General features: G+C 38.6%; 1 protein-coding gene across 1 annotated transcript in view; it reads right to left on the bottom strand.

Moving 5' to 3' along the window:
* LOC114658397 (atrial natriuretic peptide receptor 2-like) overlaps window positions 1–19,911 on the bottom strand; it is a 77,796-nt gene that overhangs the window by 36,663 nt on the left and 21,222 nt on the right. Inside the window, exons 11-15 of the mRNA XM_051932445.1 lie at window positions 16,656–16,799; window positions 13,129–13,250; window positions 10,246–10,387; window positions 4,070–4,118; window positions 3,871–3,978 (exon numbers count right to left, since the gene is read on the bottom strand). Coding sequence (XP_051788405.1) covers window positions 3,871–3,978; window positions 4,070–4,118; window positions 10,246–10,387; window positions 13,129–13,250; window positions 16,656–16,799 — 565 coding nt within the window. The remainder of the gene's footprint in view (window positions 1–3,870; window positions 3,979–4,069; window positions 4,119–10,245; window positions 10,388–13,128; window positions 13,251–16,655; window positions 16,800–19,911) is intronic.

The raw sequence follows: 19,911 nt of genomic DNA, 5'->3' as shown, positions 1-19,911 counted from the left end.
ACACCTGCATTGTGGAGTATAAATGGTTAAATCTTGTGGGTTCATTTCTTGCTGCCAGGAGTTGAACAATGCAGACTTAAGGAATGTTTATTCTGAATATCATCAGCATGTAACCTGCTCCACCAAGAGTCCTTTCACTCTTGGTTATTGTTTTATTCGGATAAAAGACACATGCTACCTACTGTGTGACCCTAAGACACTCCAATTACCTCTCAGCTTGAATATTTTTACAGTTGGGGTATGGAGGATGCCATATATCACACACTTGATGTAACAAAACCCACTATAGCCTGTAGCTCATCATGCCATACAGTTTGGTCCTGTCACTAACTCCACATGTTAATGTGTTTAGTCACCTGCTGTACTGCTTGGTCAGCTCTGACTAGGTGGCCAAACCAACCTCCAAGTTCATCATGAAATTTACAGATGACACCACAATTGTAGGCCTGATCACTAAAAATGATAAGATGTCTAACAAAGAACAGAATTGCTTTGCAAACAACACCCCATAATGACAGTAAAACCAAGGAAGAGCCCATACAGTTTAGGAAGAAGGAGCAGGCAGAGCATAGTCTCATCTGCAATGGAAGGGATGCTGTGGAGAGAGGCCATCACCTTTAAATATCTTGAAGTCACCATCACTGAAAACCTGAAGTGTGTACAACACAACTTGATTATTATCAAGAAGGCTTACAGATGCCATTAATTCCTCAGACACCAGAGAATAGCCATATGTCACCATCAATGTTCACCAGCTTCTACTACATCCTCACTGACCTCCAGGGCGGACACCACCATTAAGGTGAATTAGGTATTCACCTAGGTAGCAGATCATAAGGGAGGGGAGACTCAGCCGCATGGGTTAGCTAGTAAACAGTCGGTTGGAGCACTAACAAGCTTGGCGTAAAACGAAAATAACCTAGCACTGGCACATCCTGGTAACTGCAGGGCACTGTGGGGTTGGGGGATGAATAATGTTGGGTCAAAGCTGACGTCTGTCTAGGACACATATATATCACATACTGTTTGATCGAATATATCAGCCGTCCAGCACAGTCACTATTCTTCCCATTTTTGCTCACACCTCTAGATTGAGGGTCAGTTTTATCCACAGGCCGTAAGTCTAATAGAGCCATTTATTCTGACAGCTGCATGAGTATTTCTTGTACATATCAGCTCATGTCATTTTGAACATGTGATATTGTATTCAGTGAGTTTATAGTCGTTGTCTGACGTTAGTACTGTATTAGTGTTGCTACCCTAAAGGAGAGCTATGCAAGTAAGAATTTCATTGTACTGCATAGTACTAGGGTGTTGTACCATGTTAGCCATTATGGATTTAATGAGAAGTCAACTAAAATGACTCCAAATGACAATGACGTAATCCTTGCCTGAAGAAAGGGCCTTGCATATTATAATCTTTTAGTTTAAGGTGTCATTTTGCTTAACTTCTCATTGTACTGCATACAATGGTAGTAAATCAGAACTTAAAACATAATTATTTAATAAAGATAAGCTGTAATTCTGACGCTTCCATATAAAAAATGAAGGAGCAATAAGAAAAATTGATTTCTTGGTATCAGTTAAAATAACAGGACTTTAACCAGCAAAGAGCAGCTTCTATTAAGCAAACAAAAACAGCACTTGTTTGCCTTTTTCATTAATCACAATTCTGTTGCTACAATTCACTAGATTACTCTGTCTGAGCAAGCCTTTTGTTCATTTCCTTTAACCAACAGTTAAGTAAGCCTTATTTGTCAACATTCTGCATTTGTTGTTCTCCTGCCTACTAAAATCAGTGTCTCGATGAAGCCTTAAAGAGATTCTGCATCTCCCCGTTTCTTTGGTACACAATTAATTCAGAGCACAAAAATTGATTAGTTGTGTGAATTACAAACCATAAAATGGATGTTTATATTGGCCTCACATTCACCCGTTTTAAGTCTTACCATAAATAGAGTGGCTGAATTCTTCTACCATCCATTTTTTGGGGTGGTCAGGGCTAAAGGGATGCACAGTCACACACATCTCTCTACCCCTGGCCAATTCAGAGTTTCTAATCAGTTAATCTGTACATTTATAGGCTGGGAGAAAATCAGAGCTCCTGAAGAAATGTTCACTAATCTAGTTAGAACATGCAAACTAAACAAAGAAACCAACAAAGAACCAAACTGGAGTGCAGACATCATGAGATAGTGACTCTACCTGCCGCAATACCATGAGAACATGACTGTAGGTGTCACATTTTTTTTTAATCAGGTTTAGATACTTTACAGCATTAAACAAAATGAAATAACTTGTGGAATGAAACCACATTCATTTCAGGTATAAAAAGATTTGAGTGCATTACTGAGTGAAAATTAAGCCAAGGCAATCTAAATGGGAGACCACACATCATTTAGCAGTCCAGGCTATTTCAGCTATTTTCAAAAGATGGAAGTCAATTAAAAAGATTACAATGAGATCTTACTGTTCTTTTCTAAAACACTCAATGTTAACGACTAGAAAATATGGAGTACATGTCGAGCTTTTAAGGTCTATTTAATAGGAAGTCATCTGTAAAAGACTTATCAGAACAAAAGCTTCCACATTAATGTAAATACCCAGTCAGTCAGGGCATGCTAGTTAACCTTTATTTCAAAAGGCAGTCAGTCATAACATGCTACTTCAGCATTTAAATGAATAGGTGGTCAGTTGTAACATGCTACCCAAAGGTTTACATCTGGTTTTATTTTGATTAAGATCAAGAAAATTTACTGAAGTACTGATAGCTGTTTCTCCTGCCAAAGCTCAAAATCGTTTTGAACTCCTCGGCTCTTTTGTGGACTTTTGCAAACCTCATGTTCGGAATCTTGGGAGTTATTTTTGATAGTAACCTTTCTTTTGAGAAACAGATCAATTCTGTGGTCAAGAGTTGCTTTTTCCTGCTTCATCTTTTAGCCAAGGTTAAGCCTTTTTTTAATTCCTGAGAAAGCTACTCATGCTTTCATCTTTTCTCGTCTTGATTACTGCAGCCCGTTGTATTCTGGGATTAGCAAATCCCTGGTGTGCAGTTTGCAATTGGTTCAGAATGCTGCTGCCTATTTTTTTAGTCAGGGCAAGAAAGTTTGATTCTGTATCTCCAATTTTAGCCTCTTTACACTGTCTGCCTGTTCGTTTCAGAATTGACTTTAAAATTTTCTTGCTGGTTTTTAAATCAATACATGGGTTATTAATCCAAATTGTGTGTTTTACACCAGCCATCCAGAGAGCTTAGATCTACCGGTCAGTTGTCTCTTGTTGTCCCTCATACTAAATGCAAAACTAAGGGGGACAGGGCGTTTGCAGCTGCTGCACCTCGTCTGTGGAATTCTTTACCTTATTACTATTAAGAAGTCACCCTCAATTGAACTGTTTAAAATGAGACTGAAGACGCACGTCTATTCTCCAGCTTTCCGTGACCGTCAGTGATACCGATGGTTCCTTCCTTATTGTCATTTGTTTGTTTTCAATTTACTGCTGGTTTGTATTTGGTTTTATTGTATTTTATTCTATTTATTTTATTTATGTTTATTGTCTATTTTATTGTAAAACACTTTGGCTACAGCATTACTGATGATGTTTTAAATATGCTCTATAAATAAATTGACAATTGGTAAGTCATAAAATGCTACCTCAACATTTATGTCAATATGAGATCAGTTGCAACATGCCACCCAAACATTTATGTCAATAGCATGTTATGCCAACATTTATTTCAAAAGGCAATCAATCAGAACAAGCCAGATCAACGTCTATGCCAGCAGGAGGTCAGCTGTAACATTCATATTTAAGTTGTATATCAGCTTAAGAGAACACTGCCTGCCCCCTCTAACAACTACAACTACATACCTCACAATAATCGGCCTCATTTGGACAGTAATTGTCAGTTTTTGTAAGTTTGAAATCAGGCAGTGGAGGTCGCCAGGTAATATCTGTTTTTACAGGATCAATGTCTCCCTAGAAGATGCAAGACATGTTAAATTCAAGCTAGCATATTGGAGTGAAACATTTAAGAAGTCTCATTTTTAAAGTCAACATTCAAGCTTACCGATACAAGGTCAGAACGTGTTGCAATTTCCACCAGAATGATAGAAAAGCTGAAACAAAAAATGAAAAATTTAAATCATGGTGGTGGTCAAGACAGGAGAGAAAGCACGTTACTCAGGCAATAACATGGACAGTAAGTAATTTCTTTATAGGTTATTGGGTTTCCCTCAATGGTTAAAGTTTGTGCAGTTGAGTTTAACACAGTTTAAGCATCAGTCAATTGTTTGTAGGGAATAGCCCAGCAATAGTGCTTTTCAACAAAGGAGAAAGTCATACTGAAGTTGCAGATGAGTCAAACAGAGTTATTAATTATAACAGAAAAGTAAGGCATTCATTTTGAGATTGTGCTTTAGGTAAAAATCCCACAGCCTCTGATAGGGCATTTCCTCAATTTTTCAATTTTAGAGCCAGATTTACACCCACAACACACTGTAATTCATTTGCACAGTTTGCTCACTTTCTGATATGACCAAGTCGATGAACTTTTGAATAGTCGGCCTATGGAAGACGTAGTTATGCTAAACTACCTGAGGTAGTTAATCAGTCACTCCCAAATTTATATTGTGCCCTTCACAGATGCATTACAAAGCAAATCAAGAGTATAACTAAAAACTAACAAAACAGTTTGATCACTTCTTGCAGTATACGTAACTGGGCTTGTGTACAACTCTCACGGACAATTTCTTCTTTGCCTGTGCTTTGTTGTTTGGTGTTGATTCAAGTTGGGACCTTTTGATCTGATCCGGACTATACCCTTGCCACCACTTTTGCTCCCTTTTTCTTTTTTTGGCCGACCTGTATAGCTTCCTTAATTTGCCAGCTTTACTCTTATGTAATAAGAATTTCACAAAGGCTTTGTGTGTGTTGTGTAGCCATGAGTGACTAATAGATTCACTTTATTGAGTCCTTTAGGCCTCCATTGTAAAGTGTAGCCTGTCACGTAACTCACTAGACTATGTACCTAAATAAGAGGAGTGGCGGATGTGGTTTCTTCATCCTGGAAGCTGTTGTCAATGCCCATGTACATCTGGAGGTACGAGTAAAGGTAAGGTGGAGCAAACAAGTACAGTGAAGATAACAATCAGGTGTGGGGTGCCATGCATATCCAGAGGCCCAGCTTTAATGTAAACCCATCTAGCCGAGGTGGCCACAGCTTCTTTGGTTTTGGGCAGACACCTGAGCCTTCATTTCATGTTGTACATTCAGAACTCAGAGCTTTTATTTAAAAACAGGGTTGGAGTGATCATTGTTCATACATACCTCACCTCTCTTGTCTATTGCTGAGCTACACCTCCTCACAAAATAATATTAATTATGCCTGTGGCCTAGTGGTTATTCTGGCCCAGTCTCCTCCTCTAGCACACTATGCCACCAGAGGTCATAACCTTTATGTTCACCAATCATAAATACTGTAATATGAAGAAGCTATTTCTTTTTAATTTGTATCGGTAAAGAAGAAGATAGAGTTTCATAAGAATAGCACTACATAAAATAGAGATTCATGTTTAGAATATATAAGGCTACCCATCCTTTCCTTTCCTCATGCTACTATAGCTGTTAATGTAGATTGAAATTTTGATCTTTTTAAAACTAAAAAAATAGCTTTCATGTTTAGAAAAAAAATTATATGCTTGAAATATTAAAAGTCAATTATTCAGCTCAGTGTTGCAGAAAGCTGGAGCCTAACTCAGCAGCACTGGGCGCATGGTGGAAACCAGCTATTTAGGGGGAACCAGTCCACTTCTGGGCACAATTTCACATACCCCACACAGCATCAGATATAGAGGTGCCAGTGCACCAAACATGATATTAAATGATATTTTTTAAAAATTTAGACAAATTCATCTCTCTAACACTTTCCTAGTAAACACTTTAATTTACAAAAGTGTCCACAGGTCAGTTACACACCACTTTCAACAGAATAACATAGGCCACTTAAAGCTTCATGGGAGTGGATACAGTTATTAAATGAAAAGTCATCTTATGTACTCTGGCGCCTAGATGCTTCATGTAAACTATTAGTCATGGGCATGTTTGTTAAGAAAATTACACAGATAAAGTAAAGCAAATAGACTGGAGAAAGGCAGAGTCCAGAGGTTTATTCACTGGCAAATATGAAGGTGGCTTTGGTTGGGCTAAGAGTGGGAAGGTAATGTCCATGCCCAATCTGCCATCAAACATACACTGCCATGGTCAAGATGGCTGTTATGCAAATCAAAAGCTGTCCCAGGTCCTGTAGCCAGCTGCTGGCAGATGTGTCCCTAAACAACTTGGGAATCTGAGCTCCTTCTTCAGCGTTTCCCTAGCAGCACTACAGACTTTGTCGCTCCATCCCTTATTCAACTTGTCAAATGCAATTAATCATTGGGGGTAAGTTTTACCTGCCACTTTATATTCTATGAAGGGGAAAAAAATAGAAAACAACAAAATAAATACAACAGTGACACTAACATAAGTTAGTGAGGCGTAAAATATTCTGATCTACTTGGCAATCATCACTGAGACTCCCGAGAAGTGTCTTGCATCACAACTAACTACATTTAGTGTCAGAGTTAGTGGATGACTGACAGATTCTCTGGAAATTTTTCTTTCTGCTTTATCTGTTTCCAGATATTTCTTTTCTTTTCATTCTGTATTCTTTTAGTATTTCACATTAACCGAGTTTACATTGATCAGAATGTGCTGCTTGCTTCTAAGGTATAGTACGCTTATAGCCTGACAAAGCTTCTTATGCAGATGACAACAATATCTTCTGTTCATTTAACTCTTTCATACCAAGCATTGTCCCAAATTCCAGCTGCTCATTGATGAATGATCACCACCTTAAATCTCCAAATATATTATAAATTCTGCTTTTCCCTTCTCTTCACAGATTTCAAAATAACACCATCCTCTTCATATCATCTGCTAATAAGAATTGGCAGGACACCCCACATGTCTCTTTCATTCCCTCTCTTTGAAATTCTCAATATGTCTTTGTGGTCCTGACTCCTGTCATGTTACCACACACATTTTTGTTCTCCATATTCATTTATTAAATATAAAACAAAATGCAAAGGCTCCTATTGTTATCATCATGTCTGTCTGTCTGTATGAAATAACTGATGTTAGCCTTGCACAGAATAAGCTACCAACTTTACACAGATGACCAAGAGAGGAAATGTAAACAAGTAGAAAGTTGAAACCAAGCAAGTCCTTTTAAGCATCAGTACCCAAATATAAAGCCTAAAAATTGCAGTAAGAAAAATTAAAGCAAAGATCCAAAGTTGTGAATCTTAATCGCACCTCTAACGCATGCACAATGGTAGATTTTTCTTTGATATCCACAAACTCAAATAGTGACACATCCAACGTGCCAGTTCTTGAAGCAGCGTGTGGATGACGTCACCCATGTAACTTCTGGGACTGCACAGCATAGTAACCTTTGTTGTATCATTACAACGGCAGCACAACAAAGCAGTGCCCATGAAATCGTAACACCTTGTTTCCTAGTGGACTGATGTAACTAATATTAAACACTTATTCCTACTGGAAATTTGTCAAAAAAGTTGCATTTTCATTGAGATATCTCAAACAGGACATGCTGTAGGTATTTTTGAAATTTCAAAAAAGTCTCTTTTAAAAAACGGTGCCAAATTTTCAAAATCATCTTTCTTAAAGCAAAGAAACACTCTGTAAAACCTCAATTACTGAATAATTTACTTCATCTTTGCCTTGACAGAGGTAGTTTTGACATGTGTATTTTCCTCGTTTAAAAGTTCGATAGTTGTTTCTGATAGCAAAATAATTCCCCAAAGCAAGTTATCAATATACCAGTAGAGTTGCATTTATGGCCATGAACTTGCCGTCACATCAGCTGCTTTGAGTACAGATAGGTAAAATCATTGTGACATTCTATCTATCAGATATTTCTTTGAATTTTTTGTTTACGAAATATGGACTACAATCAGGCATAAACCTACGTGTCCAACAACTAAGAATTGTACATCAATCAATACAATTTGTATCTCACTTTTAAGTGATTCATTTTTTATTGAATCAAAAATAGAATACAAAAATGAAATAGAGGAAGAAATAACTATGAAAGTAGACAATCCACCCTATCACACCCCTACCCAACCTGAGCCACAAGGTAGATATTATGGAATTATCTAGTTGCCAAAGAAAAGGAGAGTGACGGGACCATGACTGGACTGGACCTGCAAAAAGAAAAAAAAGATCTTCATTAACAGAAACAGAAACAGGATCAGGGACTACAGCAAACCATGAGGAAAAGTAGCCCAGTTTTCAAATGAGTTCCTTTGATTCACCTTCTATAATTTATTTCAAGGTGAATTCAATTATAGAAGGATTACCAATTGTCCACAGCAACAAACCTGCAAGCATTCCAATAGACAGCATAGATTTTTTGGCTGCCAAACATTCACACAAAAAAGGAAGGTTTGAGTGGAATATTTAAAGGAAAAAACACATAACAATTGGCATAATTGAAATCAAAAAAATAGACAGGAAAACCGAATCAGAATACATGGAGAAAAGAGCCAGGGATACCAAGGAAAAATAACTGTCAAAGAGGATCAAGGGCGGGTTGGGAAGAAAGAAGGAGAGAAAGGATCTGAGGACCAAAAGAAAATCAAGCAGAGTGGTTTGTAGAGGGTGGAAATGTTTTTTGTTTTCCCTTGGGAGAAAAAGAACAAGACAGACATTGCAGCAGGTTAGTTGGTAAAAGAGCAGTTAGTGAGACCCCAGATGTTCTGAGTACTGATTGTAGTAATAGACAAGAGAAGAAAGTTGTACTAGGTAAATTAAACAAGCCTTAAAGAGTGTGCTGAGCTGTTGAACTCATCCCCAATTATGCTGTTCCTTTCACGCTTCCAGAAATGGAATACACAAGGCCTGGCCCGCATTGAGAGAGCAGGGTTATGGAATATGGCAGTGAAAGTAAGGAGCTTTTCAACACTGTGCCAAGTGTTGATGGCAAATGACAAGAGCAGCCCCAAGAAGACCTTGGAGAATTTAGACATTAGGGAGGCAAACACAATACCTACTTTTATCTTACTTACGAGCTGAAGTCTGGTGCCAATGAAAACTATCTTTGAGCTTACATTTTAACTACAATATATTTTAAAATGACCTATAAACTGTCTTTTATGTACTCAAATATGTGCAATTGATTATTATTATCACTCTTATTTGAACAACACTAATTGATATAAAAATATTTATTAAGCAAACGTATGATATCATTGTCTATGATGAACTAAATGAACAAGAATTTAAAATGCTTTAACTTTCAAAGCAGTTAACTAAGTCCACACCATGCATATATTTTGTAACTTGATTTAATATTCTTCGCTTTTGGTGATAAAGATCGATCCTTTAACATCTACTCCTTCCAACTGCTGTACTATACAACTTAACAGTCAATTTATGATGGTTATCCTCAATTAACTTTTAACTTTGAAATGCTATAATGCCTGAGAATATAATGTATATTATCTGGTTTTTATGAATCATTTTGGATTAATAATAAGAATAAACATAATTATAAATTGTATGACTTTTTTGTTTCATTTTGCCAGACTCTAAAGCCTTTTTAAAAATAAAGTTAGAGATTCTCTGCGACACAAATCTGCTTGGCTTAGGCAGTACTTAGCTCTGCCGCCCAGGGCCCCACGCTCAATTCTCCTTTTCGCTGCGTCACAGCACAGGCACATCAACTCCGGCTGGATTCTTTACCTTCCATAGAGCTTGTCAGAATCTACTGGCTTTAATGACGCTTACAAAGCTAGGCATGTCTGCAAAACAGGCTGAATAGGTCAAATTTCATTAAAAAATGAAGATCAAAAATAACTGTATGTGGCAGTGGGTAACCTAGAGAGCAATACCTCGAGAGCAAAACATGTAATAATCCAAAACATTATAGTAAAGCTGACACTTTAAATGACCTTTTATAATCCAATGAGGAAAATTTAAAAGGTAAATACAAATGTTAACCCAAAAATGCAATTCATTTGACAAAATTAATTTCCAGTAGTTAAAAACAATATTCCTCCTGATGACTAAAAACAAAAAAAGATGACTGTACACATGCAGCATTAATACATGAAAAAATAAAACATATTGAAAATGTGGAACAGATGCTTTGTTGTCTTTTAAATGCTCCATTCTGACTACCTGTATATGTCAGCAGCAGGAGTCATGTTTGAGGAGCTTCCCAAAAGGACCTCTGGAGCACAATAGAGGCGAGAGAACTTTCTGCTAAATATACTACCCGATTTCTCAAAGTCTTCTTTCCGGTAAGTTTCCAGACCATAATCTGTTAAAATGACAAGAATATGACACAGATGTCAGAGAGCAATTTTAGCTTAGCATTGGCAGACTCATACAGTACATTACATCCAAAGATGGGAGCTGTTAGCTAAACTCAGCTTAGTGAGGATTAAATCTTAATTAGCCATTGGAACAATTTCATTTTTTACTGTAGTTGCAGCTAGTGTATGCAATAAGCCTAAATTGAGCAATGCTTTAAATGCACTTTTTTTAGCCTTTGCAAATAGAATTTGTTCATTATACACTAGACTCCACTTCATGGACACTTCAGAGGCCTTTCAGAACTTGTCATTGTAACTAATTCTTATTCCAAGGTTTTTTGTTTCCGTAGAAATTTGATTAAGTCTGACTTTTCCCCAGAGTACAAAGAGCTCTTGTCCATAAAAATATAAACTGTAGGCGCAATACTGTAACTCGTTTATACCACATCAAACCAAACCACAACATATATGCCACAGGCTCAAATCCACAACCTCAGAGTGAACAACTCTGTGGTATGGAGGGTGACACATTCAGTGAAAATTCAGCACAAAGTTGGTGCAACTTTGTCACTTTCCTTCTCCTAAACAAGTGACATCAAATCTTTGAGCTATCAAGGTACCAAGCAAAGTTGTTAATTTCCTCCCTCCCACAAAACCAAAAGGCCACAAAGCTATAGGATTTTCAAAGGGGGATGACTTGCAGCGATTGTGCCACAAACAGAACATACCATTACATACCATTCTGAAGCCACTTAATCCAGTTTTGTGGCTCCATTTCATGGTCAGCAGTTAACCTAACCTTGGGAACATCAGAGGAAAACCGGAGTGTCTGGGGGTACTCCAGGGGCAGTGTGTAAGAGTCATAATATAATATAATATAAAAGATAGATAGATAGATAGATAGATAGATAGATAGATAGATAGATAGATAGATAGATAGATAGATAGATAGATAGATAGATAGATAGATAGATAGATAGATAGATAGATAGATAGATAGATAGATACTTTATTAATCCCAAGGGGAAATTTACATAATATAATATAACATAATATAATATACTGTGGTGGGTTGGCACCCTGCCCGGGATTGGTTCCTGCCTTGTGCCCTGTGTTGGCTGGGATTGGCTCCAGCAGACCCCCGTGACCCTGTGTTCGGATTCAGCGGGTTGGAAAATGGATTGATGGATAATATTATATAATATAATCTTCTTATATAATACGCTACCGTGGCTGTCCGTTTGTCTGTCCAGGATTTTAAATCACCTGTAGCTCGCAAACCGTTTGAACTATTGACCTGAAATTTGGTACACATATACTACGTGATGTCTACTACCCGCTTTTGTGTGATGCTTGACCTCCAAGGTTATTCCTCTTTTTATTTTATTTTATTGTAGAATTAACTCTCGGCAGCGGCCAGCAGGGCGGCCATGTGGCACATGTGTAAGGGCGATGTTCTCATTCCCTACCACCTTCGCCGTCACTTCCCCTACCTCTTCATATCTTAAATCATTCTTGAGGCAAATTGAAAACTTAAGTGCCAGCTTAAGTGAAAAATTAAAGAAAACGTACTAAGTAATATTGCAACACAAACACTGACTTAATCAGTTTTAACGGGAAAAGATGCTGACGAAAGCAGTGGTTAAGCGAGCTGCTAGGGTGGAGAAAAGAAGAGTTGCTCAGGAAACAGCAAGCGCGTCAACCTCTGAGCAAACGAATGCTAAATGTACAGAGAAAGAGAATTAAAACTATAAATGCTCAAGTCAAGTGTATTCACTGCATGTTATCGTGCAGGGCGCTGTTACTGGTATAATATATTCGTGGTTGGGAGAATGCACTGATAGCGTGTTGCTGCACCTTCCACACGATGAACCACCTAGATTGGGACCCAAGTGCAGTGGGTGACACCTGTGGCAGACTACCAGGGATCTTGCCTCATCGGGATGCCTGGAAGAAGGACAGACTGGGAGAGGGGTACAATCTTTCCCTGTGCACAACAGATCAGCCCCCCTGGGCGGTATCAGGGCCACAATCATTGAACACCGGAGCTCATGCCTTTTGGGCTCCATGGTCACCGCCAGGGGAACCAGAACGACTTAACAAGCCCATTTGGGCTGTGATGCAGCCACACCCGGAAGTGCAGCCTAATTAGGCTAATTACCACCTGAAGCACTTCCAGGTGGACTATAAGAGGAGCCTGCAGCCACCACTCAAGGAGTCGGGTGGAAGAGGATGGAGCTTATGAGGGAGGAGTGGAGGTGGCCTGAAGAAAGAGAAAGGACTGAGTAGAGTGTGGTATTCTTGTGCACTGTGTTGGTGTTGTGTGGTCTGTAAATAAACGGTGTGTGTTTTGTACATTTGGAGTCCGTGTCTGTCTGTGCTGAGGCTGATCTTTCACACACCTCAGCACCACACTGGAACAGCGTGAGTTTTACAGTGGCTGGAGTGCCAATCCTGCCACCAACCCCCAAGTTTTCCCTGCAAGTTGGATAACCTGCTTGCAGGGCTGGATGCAGATTAACGTCATAATATATTTAAAATGTTCATAATATACAGCTTCCCCTCATTTGGCACACATCAAATACAGTAACAAAGAAGGATAAATATAAGCTTTCTTTTACATACACAGAGCAGAACTCACAATATTGAGGATTGTAATTTTTTTTTATCTTAACCACAATGTTTTCAAACTTATAAAGAATACTACAAAATATGAAATAATTATTTGTAATGTGAACCTGATTACCTGATATTTTGCAAACCCATCGGTCATCGATGACACAGTTTTTCGAATGAAGTCTGCCGTGGAATATTTTGTACTGATGAAGATAAGCCATCGCACGAGCTATATCAGTAGCAAATGACAATCTAAGAAGGAGACACATGAACAGGAAGAGCTTACATTAGAAAGTGCTTGGACTAGAATTCTCACTCACTATAGTTTGTTGGTTACTAGCAGAAAGTTATAATCTGCACAAAAAAGTACACATTTCCAGCAGGGTTACATTTTGTGCCATCTTTCTAATTTCTGTAGGATTGTTCCCTTGGCCATGGCTTCAGAGAACTGGAGGAGTTCACAGTGGACAGTATGCTGATCAGTAGCCAAAGCTGCAATCTGTAATATACTCCTTTACCCTTATAAAACAGGCCACACTCTTCTAACATTAAATACATGAACAATGAAAGTACAGGACAAACTGAATTTTATTAAGTGCTCAAGCCCTAAAAGTGCTTCTGCATGTGTGTAATGTTCAGCAATTATCCAAACCAAAGTGTGAAATCACTTAATAAACACTCGCCCTTAGGTCGCACCTGAGATCACAGCAGCTCTAAACCTGATCTCTCTATGGAGTTGATGGGTTGAACTGCCTGTGAGTTGTCACTTTTGTTTAGTGCCACTCATTATGGCCTTGAGTTTCTTGTGGCTTCTTCCAGCGTTCCTAACGTGGGTCAATGGCCAGATGTCTGACCACATGCCCTGTAATGAAATGGTATCTCATTCAGGGTGAGTTCTTGACTGCGAGTCTTAACTGGAAAAAGAAAGTCTGGATAGATGGAGTTAATGCAAATTACTTAATAATAAAACCTGTTGTGTCATCAGAAAATGTGTAGCACATACTTGATTTTTTTGGATTGTTTCCACTTCAATTAATGAGAAAGGGACTATTAAATTACATCATTCTAAAAAAATTGGCGTGGACAGTTTTTTGTAACTGCTTATATTTACCTACATTGTGTAATGAAATTCCATGTAAAATCAGCAAGGTGCCGATTTTGCAAAATCCTTTTATTGTTTCTGGTTCCTATTAGAAAGAAATACAGACAATGCAGCAAAACTTGTCTAAACTTTTACGGAATTTCAAAAGATTAACCTGTTTCTGAATAAAATAATCGCAATTGATCAAAATTGTGTTTTATGTCCCAATTGTTCATTCACTTTGTAGTTACCAATTCAACATGACATTTGTGTCCAACTGTCGATAAGCACAGCAGCTTCACTGGTGGGTTTCAGACTCTTGAATTTAGCAGTTCAATACAGCAGATGGCAGACAACTGTTATATTCAGACAAAGTTTAGGAGTACCAAAACACATGAGATTAGGCTTAAAACACAAAATGTGGTGTACAAGGCAGTAAAGCATTGTAATTTGCCGTGGCCGGAAATAAAAGGAGTAAAAATGAAAGCATTCCACTTCTCCCTCTTTACTCCCACACTTACCAAGCATGCAACTAGACTGGAAAAGGATCTGTCAAGTATGATGCGTTTTTCTGTTTACTATTTAAAGGTAAATTACATAGGGAGCTAGTTCATTCGGAGGTGCGCTTACATCAGTATCCAACACTGAAGAGTGATGACAGCGTTCCCAGGAAACAGGAACATTACATTAGCCCAGCAGGTGAATTCACTAGATTTTCTGCTTGGAGCTTGATTAATAAGTACAAGATCATAGGTTCAAGTCCAGAATGGGACTGATAAGTAATGGGTTGCACACTAATGATCTGTTTCATTGGTGGTAGTAACCACGTGCCTTCATCTTTTGCTAAAAATGGCAAACTTCAGATGTGGATGATGTAGTAAAGGACTCAACCTGTGACCTGAAGTGTAACAACATCATTAGCCAGCATTGATAAAAAGTAAAAGGCAGCTTCTTAGATTATTGGATTATTCCTTCATCAAATCAGGCCTAGATCAACTATTTGTCTGCTCCATAATTAGCTATAAAGTTTGAGAACTGAAAGCTACTGACCTTTGGTGTTACAAATGGGATGGCAAACATAAACGAAGAAAAGTACAATACAGTTACGAAAACAAAGCAGCAACAACAACATCCACCCACATGAGCAAAGGCCAAGTGATGGTAGCTCCTCCAGCCATAGGAATGCTATGTTAGATGAACAGACTAAGTCACTAAATAGTGAAAGGCAAGTCAAGAAGGGGGTCGATTGGTATTAGAAGTGGAGCCACTCCTCATCACAGTTGACCAGAAAGCTTTTAAGTTCCAATCCAGGAGGCATCAGACTAATGGCAACTGTAGCACAAATCTTTTATACTGGCGTCAGAAGTGGGGTGGTGAACATAAGCATGTAATCAGTGTATCGTAAGTAAAAAGTGAACTTGCTACACAGCCTCTGAAGTACACATCCATTGCATGTTGAGGCAGAACGACAGTAGCCTCTCTAGTTATAAGAACATTGTTTAGTTTAATATGCCAAGTCAAAGATTTTTTACCTCTATAGATTAATTGGTGTAAGGTCTTACATTCAAGTGCAAGAGGTATAAGAATCCAGACCACCCTTCATCACAGTAAGCCAACCAGTGTGAGGTTATCAATAGGAGTCCACAGATAGTTCACTGGTGTTAGAAGTGTGTAAGTGAAGACAAGCAGGAGTGGAGTGTAACCGAGTTAAGGAGTTAACCTGCTACAAGAGCGGTGTTGAAACATTATTATTCCACACTATAGCAAGGTTTATTAAACCTAAATAAGCTACACTGCATGGCTTTCAACACCAAAGCTAGTCTCAGTTTGTAGCAGGCTGACCCATGTGGACTATGACTTAAACCTATTGTAGTTTATTTCTTATATTTTCTATGCATTTGCGAAATGAGAGAAGCACCTTAAAGAAAGAACCAGAGAACAAAGATTCCTCACTGGCCCTTGGCCTCATCACTTATCTTTCAATAATGTCGCTCCATAAAATCCCTGATGTTTTTGCTAATGACAGTGTCTATACAGTGTGTACTGTACGAGTGAAGCAAAAGACATTTTTGACAAGGAGCAGATGGATTAAAATCGATGAAGGACGCCGAGGCCTGTACTTAGGTTAACATTTCTTCTGACAGCCATGCAGGTCTCTAAGGAGGCTAAAATTCCCAGTAGAATGAAAATTAACCCGAATGACATTAGACAGAAACAAAGGTCATATGATGAATGACTGGGGTCTGCTACGACTGCATCACAGCTGTACCACACTGAGCAGAAGAAGACAAGTGAGGGGGTCAGCTTTTCAACTAGTAATGGAGCACATTCAGCTAAAATATAAAAGAGAACTTTGAGAAGACAGTGCTGGTTATTTATGGATAACTCATTGTTTTCAACTCTAGTTTTAATCATTGAGTGTTGGATGTGAAACTGTGGAGATTATTCAATTCATGATTTCTTATCATTTTCCACACTAGCACCATGCCCAATTGTGAAATTTTTTGGCTTTGTTCCCACTGAAAGCACCTGATTTATTATTTTAGCTTATGATTAAATTGATTAAAATTGTTTACCGGAAACCCCAGTTCAGAGGAACTTCTTCATTTAAAAGAACATCAGTCAGGCTCCCTTTAGGACAGTATTCTGTTACTATGGCAACATTTGGGACTTCAATTGATCCACCAATGAATTTGCACAGATTAGGATGATCCAGCTCCCTATGGAAACAGAGAAGATTATCAACGTCACATGGATGTGCAATCAAGGTCTGCACTTTAAAGCAATTATAGATGGGGGACTGAAAGAAACACAAGACTAGAAAATCAGACAGTTCACTGAGTCGGACAATTCCACGCATACAAACTGAATAGCTTATAATGAAGCCCTCTTTGGAAGATTGAGTGTACAATGAGATATATGGTGCATTAACCAGATGTGACTTTGTACCCCCTTTTACATCTTATTTAGCACTTTTTTCTGTTTTTCATCATTTAAATAGTTTCCTGCCTTCCCGCTGTCTACTAAGTGTTATTTCTTTTGACTTACTAGTCCACACGTAGCTCTGGAATTGAAAACATTTTTATCTTCAGGCTTATCGGCATGAATTTGCACTCTGCTCTGTGTCCAATATACTGTATTACTCTCCGTAGCACGTCAAGGGGGAAGGCAACTGCTTTATCTTATAGGCTACTTTAACAGCATGCATGATTAATAAGGTCAACCTGCTTCCTAGCAACTCTAAATTACACTTTTATTATGAGGAATTTTAAGCAATCTATACTGCCAGTGCCAAAAAAGAGGCTCTGAATATGGAGGGAGCGGGCGATGGCATGGAAGTCCAATACCAAAACAGTCAATAACCAGGAACTGTTGCCAAATCCAAAATGCCAACCAAACTAAGTCTAAAAACGAATCAATACTTGTTCTAAGCCAGAAATACCACAAATATTTCACAGAACACTCTTTTGATTTGTACAATCTCAGATGAAGATAAACGTGTGGAGTTGACTTATACAGTTAGGTCCATAAATATTTGGACAGAGACATCTTTTTTCTAATTTTGGTTCTGTACATTACCACAATGAATTTTAGATGAAACAACTCAGATGCAGTTGAAGTGCAAACTTTCAGCTTTAATTCAGTGGGATGAACAAAACGATTGCATAAAAATGTGAGGCAACTAAAGCATTTTTTTAACACAATCCCTTCATTTCAGGGGCTCAAAAGTAATTGGACAAATTAAATAACTGGAAATAAAATGTTCATTTCTAATACTTGGTTGAAAACCCTTTGCTGGCAATGACAGCCTGAAGTCTTGAACTCATGGACATCACCAGATGCTGGGTTCCCTCCTTTTTAATGCTCTGCCAGGCCTTTACTGCAGCGGCTTTCAGTTGCTGTTTGTTTGTGGGCCTTTATGTCCGAAGTTTAGTCTTCAACAAGTGAAGTGCATGCTCAATTGGGTTAAGATCAGGTGACTGACTTGGCCATTCAAGAATTTTCCACTTCTTTGCTTTAATAAACTCCTGGGTTGCTTTGGCTGTATGTTTTGGGTCATTGTCCATCTGTATCGTGAAACGCTGCCCAATCAATTTGACTGCATTTAGCTGGATTTGAGCAGACAGTATGTCTCTGAACACCTCAGAATTCATTCGGCTGCTTCTGTCCTGTGTCACATCATCATCAATAAACACTAGTGTCCCAGTGCCACTGGCAGCCATGCACGCCCAAGCCATCACACTGCCTCCACCGTGTTTTACAGATGATGTGGTATGCTTTCGATAATGAGCTGTTCCATGTCTTATCCATACATTTTTCTTGCCATCATTCTGGTAGAGGTTGATCTTAGTTTCATCTGCCCAAAGAATGTTTTTCCAGAACTGTGCTGGCTTTTTTAGATGTTCTTTAGCAAAGTCCAATCTAGCCTTTCTATTCTTGAGGCTTATGAGTGGCTTGCACCTTGCAGTGCACCCTCTGTATTTACTTTCATGCAGTCTTCTCTTTATGGTAGACTTGGATATCAATATGCCTACCCTCTGGAGAGTGTTGTTCACTTGCTTGGCTGTTGTGAAGGGGTTTCTCTTCACCATGGAAGTGATTCTGCGATCATCCACCACTGCTGTCTTCTGTGGACGTCCAGGTCTTTTTGCGTTGCTGAGTTCACCAGTGCTTGCTTTCTTTCTCAGGATGTACCAAACTGTAGATTTTGCCACTCGTAATATTGTAGCAATTTCTCGGATGGGTTTTTCTGTTTTCGCAGCTTAAGGATGGCTTCTTTCACCTGCATGGAGAGCTCCTTTGACCGCATGTTGTCTGTTCACAGCAAAATCTTCCACATGCAAGCACCACACCTCAAATCAACTCCAGGCCTTTTATCTGCTTAATTGATAATGACATAACGACGGACTTGCCCACACCTGCTCATGAAATAGCCTTTGGGTCAATTGTCCAATTACTTTTGAGCCCCTGAAATGAAGGGCTTGTGTTAAAAAATGCTTTAGTTGCCTCACATTTTTAATGCAATTGTTTTGTTCACCCCACTGAATTAAAGCTGAAAGTCTGCACTTCAACTGCATCTGAGTTGTTTCATTTAAAATTCATTGTGGTAATGTACAGAACAAAAATTAGAAAAAAAGTTGTCTCTGTCCAAATATTTATGGACCTAACTGTATAATGCTGCGTGACATCACTAGTGTGACTTCTGAACTGTGTCCCCCATTAACTAGGAGTTGTGTCTCAACAATGGGATCCTCAAAATGGCAGCATCCACAGAAAACAAAATGGTGTAGTAATAAACGAAAATACCAAAATAATAAAAAATATCTAACCTTAATAGGAGACAAATAATGATACAGAATTGTTCCTTGATATTCAAAATCTCATTAAAAAAATAAAAATGCCTAATACTTTTGTAATGACATCTACACTGTGTGGCTCCAGAAGTGCGGCCTCTGGATGCACCCATCTGGTTTATCAGGACAATGCAAATGAAATGACAGCAATAACCTAGGACTGTGTAAATCCTAAAATGGCACCCAAGAGTGTTCCTCTGGCCCATAACCCCAGCAATTTACCAAATATTCAACAGTTGAGCCACACTGAGCATGCGCTCAGTCTCATACAAATTCTCCTTTACCAGAAGCTGGTGGTGAGAAGATTTACTGTAAGAGTTAGAAAAACCTGGACACATTAAAATGGACAGTGAAATGCCAGTTTATAAGCGACTGATCCAACTTATTTTAAGATGGTGTATGGGCCAAAAGAGGTAGTTTATGGGATGGAACCATCAGGCAGATGTCTTGTGTAGTGAGCCACATATTCCTCACAGCT

The sequence above is a fragment of the Erpetoichthys calabaricus genome, chromosome 10 (assembly GCF_900747795.2).
Source record: "Erpetoichthys calabaricus chromosome 10, fErpCal1.3, whole genome shotgun sequence".
NCBI classification, from domain to species: Eukaryota; Metazoa; Chordata; class Cladistia; order Polypteriformes; family Polypteridae; genus Erpetoichthys; species Erpetoichthys calabaricus.
Note: the sequence above shows the minus strand (reverse complement) of the source record. Positions and strands in the feature narration are given on the sequence as shown.